Genomic DNA, 5,884 nt, shown 5'->3' on the forward strand with positions numbered 1-5,884 from the left:
ATCGACGTTTATTAATTTGTTCAGCCTGTTTTATTATAATGCCCGTAATTTGCCAGCCAATCTGAATCCTTTTGCCCACTCAGGCCTTTCAACACTTTCCTTATACTCTTTGGTTTGCTTGGGATGCCAAGGCCAAGAGAGGCAGAGAGAGCCGGAGACAAGCGTCAGCCATGCACATTAATTAGGCTGGTTCATTAGACACATGTCCATCAAAAGTGGCCCAGGAAGAGGACCAAGCCTTGACGACTGCGCCGGCGGCAGCTACGGCTGCGGAACCGAAGCTTCGCCTGCATCTTGTGTTGCCTGTTTTATGTAATTAAGCCAGGCGCTCACTATTTAAATTGCTGCTGGACGGAACAGAGGGAAACTGCAAACTGTGGGCACCCCATACCCCATACGCGCCTCGGTGTATCACGAATTGGCAATTGAGGAGCCAAAAGAATCAGTTTCAAGCTGAGGTCCAGGGTCCAGGCCGAGTGCAATTTGGACGGGGCCTTGGCTGGTGAGACAGAGTCAGAGGCAGAGGCACTGGCACAGCCAGCCTCCTCATCAAGATCCTCCAGCAGGCAGAGAGACGTTCGCTCGTCAGCGCTTGAGCCAATAATTATGGTTATTAATCGGCCTGAGAATTGGCTGCTAATTTGCAGTTTAGTTACAAATTCTGGCCGCCAGCGTGCAATTACCCGCTTAAATTATAGCCTCAAAATAAACAAAACACCGCAACGCCAACGTGAATCAGATCCTGTTCTACATCACCCATTGGGTGCAGGGGCAGACCAGTGCCAATGCCAGTGCCAGTCCATTCCAATCCCAAAAGGTCACACCAGTCTCAACGCACATTGGCCTTTATGTGTGTTTGCTTATCAAGAGCCTTATCGGCGATTAGGCCGGGTCAATGCAGCACATCAGCTAATGATGCTACCCAACCGTCAGGCACAGCTACAGCCACAGCCGCAGCTGTGCCCCAGTCTGATGGCTGCTCCTGCAACTCATAATTAGACGCCAGTTCTGGGGCGTTACTCAATCAAGACTTGATGGCACAACCCTCTCTATACAGAGCAGAGCAGAGCAGAGCAGAGCAACTGAGCAACTGAGTATCATCATCATCATCAGAGGTAACTATCCTCCTGCGCCTGGCCCTGGACAGAGCCTGAGCCTGAGCCTGCTGCATGATCGGAGCAACTACAACATAATTTCCAGACGTCGACGCGTCGCTCTTCCAATTTCGGAGGCGCGCTGGCAACACTTTTGGGCCGCCAAATCAAATCGTGTGCTGTTTATTTAAATAACCATAATTTACTGCACTGCCCTGCACTTTCCTCCCTCTATGTGGCACTTGCTCTGCGGTTCTGGTTCTGGTTCTGGTTCGACTTCGGGTTCGGGGGCTATTTATTAACCCACACATTCAACCTCGAAACCGAAGAAAACCGAGTCCCGTGGCTGGCTTTTATGGCCTGGCACATGATTTTCCAGGGCTGTGAGAACATAAAAATTCAATTTAATATGCTGCCCAGATCATCCACTTCCCAGATCATCCTCCACATCCCACTCTTCCGATTCGTTTCGGGTTTTTAGCTGGAAAACGTTTTGTCTTTCGATCGTATTGAATGCTGGTTATGGCATCATCCAATTTGATAGCTTGTGTTGTGTTCTTTAGCCTCATCTGCGACAGTTTTATATGTGTAATTATGGCTGCGGGAATTTCCAGGCATTGCCTGATCTGTAAACGAGTTTCCATGCAGAAAACTTTCAAGAAAACAAAACTTAAATCAGTTCTAAGGCAACAACCTGTCACACATTTTAAACAATTTTTTACACACACATTTCAAGGCAAATTTCATGAGGATGAACATTTTCCTATCGCTCTTTGGCCTCGCAGTTTTTGTGTGGCCATCGCTGGGCGTGGAAAATAACCAGAAGCAGCACCACGAATTGCCCACAGTTATTGGCATTGATCTGGGCACCACCTACTCCTGCGTTGGCGTTTTCCTTAAAGGACGAGCCGAGATCATAACTAATGATTGGGGCAATCGTCTCACGCCCTCGTTGGTGTCCTTTGCCGCCGATGGCGAGCGTTTGATTGGTGAAGCCGCCCGGAACCAGCTGACCAACAATCCGGAAAACACAGTCTACGATGTGAAGCGACTGATTGGACGCGAGTGGTTCGAGCCGAATATGCAAAAGGACATCAAGCTGTACCCTTTCAAGGTGGTCAAAAAGAACTCCAGACCGCACATACGCGTGAGCACGGCTCAGGGCGTCAGGGACTACGCACCGGAGGAGATCTCCGCCATGGTGCTGGCCAAGATGAAGCAAACGGCAGAGGATTTCCTGGGCAGGAAGATCACCGATGCTGTGGTCACGGTGCCAGCCCGCTTCAACGATGCCCAGCGCCAGGCCACCAAGAATGCGGCAAAGATTGCCGGCCTCAATGTGCTGCGATTCATCAACGAACCAACAGCCGCAGCCATGGCCTATGGTTTTGATAGGAAGGGTTCCGCAAAGAGAGTTTTAGTGTTCGATTTGGGCGGCGGCACGCTCGATGTGTCCCTGGTGAGCATCGACAATGGTGTGCTGGAGGTGGTGGCCACCAACGGGGACACACACCTGGGGGGCCAGGACTTTGACCAGCGCGTGGTCGATCACTTTGTGCAGCGGTACGAGCAGGAGGGCAAGGACATTCGACAGGATAGCGGCGCCATGCAGAAGCTGCGTCTGCAGGTGGAGAAGGCCAAGCGGATCCTGTCCAGCTCCCTGCAGGCGCGCATCCACATCGAGTCCTTCTTCGAGGGCCAGCACTTGGACCACACGCTGACCCGCGCCAAGTTCGAGGAGCTCAACCAGGAGCTGTTCCGCTCCACGCTGCAGCCCGTGCAGACGGTGCTGGAGGATGCCCAGCTGCAGAAGACAGACGTGGATGAGATTGTGCTGACTGGTGGCTCCACACGCATACCCAAGATCCAGCAGCTGGTCGAGGACTACTTCGATGGGAAGCAGCTCTCCCGCAGCATCAATGCCGACGAGGCTGTGGCCTGCGGCGCGGCTATCCACGCTGGCACTCTCTCCGGTGATCAGGCGACCAACAGCACCGTGCTGCTCGATGTCATTCCACTCACCTTGGGCGTGGCCACTGTGGGGGGTTTTATGAGCCAGCTGATTCCGCGCAACACTGTGATCCCCACCAAGAAGACGCGCTCCTTTTTCACGGCCAATGACAACCAGTCCTCCGTCACCATCCAAGTGTACGAGGGAGAACGACCGCTGACCAAGGACAACCATCTGTTGGGCACATTCAAGTTGACTGGCATCCCGGAGGAGCCATACAGAAGCTTCCCCATTCAGGTGACATTTGCTGTGGACGTCCACGGGATCCTGGAGGTCAGCGCCAAAGGAGTGGGCGCCGATGTGCATAGCCAGATTGTCGTCACCAGCGACCAGTACCGCCTGACGCCTGACCAGATCGATCGCATGATCCACGATGCAGAGATATTCGCCGAGAAGGATAAGAGATTCATGGAGAACCTGATGGCACGCCACAAGCTGGAGTCCTACGCCTACAGCCTGCTCAAGGAGCACGGCGACACGCAGCCCGAGCTGAAGAAGGCCATCGACAAGGCGCTCTGGTGGCTGGAACACAATCCCGATGCCAGTCCCGAGAAATGCATGAAGCAGCAGAAATATATCGAAGCCATAATGCGGCACCAAACTGCCGCTCTCCAGGATGAACTCTGAGGACGGGAGGACTTTCCGTTTCTATTTTCTTTACATATTTATATGCCCAATAAAGGATAGTACGCATTTAGGCCCATCATTTATTGATATCCAGCCAAGTGGCTGGACATAACACGCTCAATCCCATTATAAACAATTTATGATCCAAGCACTGGGAACGTCGCAGAACGGCCAAGCAAATTGGCCACGGCCGAAGATCGCTCAAGATCTCTTGGCTAAGTGGATGGCCCGCTGGATGATCGTTTGGTTGGTTGGTTACTTGGTTGGTGGACTCAGCACGTCAAGTTTAGAAAAATGAGCTTGTTAACGCTCCATGATGAGAGCAGTTAGTGTCTGCTGCCATGATCTAAACCATATAACCCGAAGCCAGATCGATTCGATCGTTTCGAGTGCCTCGATGCAGATGGAGATGGATGTGAATGTGGAGGCAGCACAGTCCAGCGCCCAGGCCAGACTCATCATTAGGGCTTTGTGTAAAATTACAACACGATAACACGTAATCATTAGCGTGGCTCCTCGAGAGGAGAGAAGGCACAGAGGGATCGCTGGCACGGTGTGAGCAAACAATTTGAGTTGCCACAAAGCACAAAAGCAACGAAGGCACAGCTTCAATTTGCAGTTTCATTATCAAACGAGCCAAAGAACATAATTTGACTAAGGCCAAACATTTGGCAACAGCAAACGGAAAAGGCAAAGCCGAAGCCAAAAGGGGAAGGCACAGGCACAGGCAGCGGCCAATTTGCAGTTCTTGTTGCTGGACGGGCGATGGCTGGTAGTCTGTCTATCGATCACGTTTCAAGCTGAGAGGCACGACCATGACAACAAAGTAATCCGCACAGTGGTTAAGTAAGAGTTTTCCACACTCATTTTGCTTTTTTATTTGCTAAAAATCGAGAGAGCATCACTGGAGTTGAGTTGTCAATCAATCTCTTTGCCAAACAAATGCCCCTCGTGCCACTGTGCGATGCGCTTGGCGCTTGGCAGTTGCAGTTGCAGTTGCAAAGTTGCAAGTTTGTCTAAGAGACGCCATTGCTGTGGGAGTTGGGCAAGGCGCAGGGGAACGGCGAACAATTTAGAACTTTAATGCAATTAATTGCAACAGTTTTGTGGCTGGAATGCGCCTCAGAGGTTCTGCACTTCCCTCCACCCACATGCACAACCACTGAATCCACTGCTGAATCCACTCCAATCCATTGCGAACCGTTTCTGCTGCCGTTCTAACCACTTTTGGGCCGTTAATTTAAAAATTGTGCTCACGTTCTGGCAATTTGCCGACCACCCACATGCAAATCCACAGCCACATGAACCACTATATATATCTTCGATCCTTCTGGGGTCTTTCCGAACGCGATTCGCAGAAAATTAGCAGCCCCGTCAAATGCCCAGCAGCGAGTGTGCCCAATGCAATTTGCATTGCACATTTGATTTGGCTTTGGCTCTGGCTCAGGCTTTTGCTTTTGCTCTGGCTCTTGCTGTTGTTGCTCTTGTCTACGAGTTGGCATTCAGTTTGCTGTTTGTCTAATTTGACACTCGGGGCAGTTGCACAATTTCCCGTGCATCGATGGATAGAACAGCGAAAGATCTTTGGTTGGTTAGCTGTTGGGTGGGTGCGGTCGCGGGGCTTTGTTAGCATTTGGTATTCAAAGATTGGCTATGGCAATGGGTGCTAATGCTGGGTTTTGTCTTCAATTGGCCATCTTGTGTATGATTGAATCACCTTGTTAAGTCCATTAAAAGACTCATGATCTACGGTCTTGACTTGCCAAACAAAATGTCGATTAGATAATTATTTTTAATGAGTCGAACGATCGCTCCATTTGGATGCTGGCTGACTGTTGCTCCACTCCTGTCAGTTGCCTCTAAACGATGCAAGTTCCATCTTAGAACTTAAACTTGCATGCAAAGCAAATTTCATGACAAATTAACAAAAGAGTAACGCGAGTGTCAGTCCAGAAACCAGAAACGCCACAGTCGCAGTCCAAGTCCGAGTCAAAGTCAGAGTCAGAGTCGACGACAAACACCAGGGATTGTTGGTCAGGCTTCCTTGTATGGGCTGTCACAGCTAGTCGGTCGGGGTGGTATTCGGTATTCGGTATTCGGCTGGGGAGCACACAGGCATGTGCCATGGCACGGGGGAGAGTGAGTGTGTCCA

General features: G+C 50.9%; 1 protein-coding gene across 1 annotated transcript; it reads left to right on the top strand.

Annotated features, from left to right (window-relative positions):
- The first annotated feature begins 1,830 nt into the window (after positions 1-1,830).
- LOC117897930 (endoplasmic reticulum chaperone BiP-like) lies at positions 1,831-3,747 on the top strand. The gene has a single exon (XM_034807020.1). It carries the CDS (start codon positions 1,840-1,842, stop codon positions 3,730-3,732), a length of 1,893 nt encoding a protein of 630 aa, XP_034662911.1. The 5' UTR covers positions 1,831-1,839; the 3' UTR covers positions 3,733-3,747.
- The last annotated feature ends 2,137 nt before the right edge of the window (positions 3,748-5,884 follow it).

This window comes from Drosophila subobscura, chromosome O (genome assembly GCF_008121235.1).
Source record: "Drosophila subobscura isolate 14011-0131.10 chromosome O, UCBerk_Dsub_1.0, whole genome shotgun sequence".
Lineage (NCBI taxonomy): Eukaryota > Metazoa > Arthropoda > Insecta > Diptera > Drosophilidae > Drosophila > Drosophila subobscura.

Excerpts from the sequence above, each read along its gene's own strand:
- LOC117897930 (XM_034807020.1), top strand. The coding sequence starts at position 1,840 with ATGAGGATGAACATTTTCCTATCGCTCTTTGGCCTCGCAGTTTTTGTG.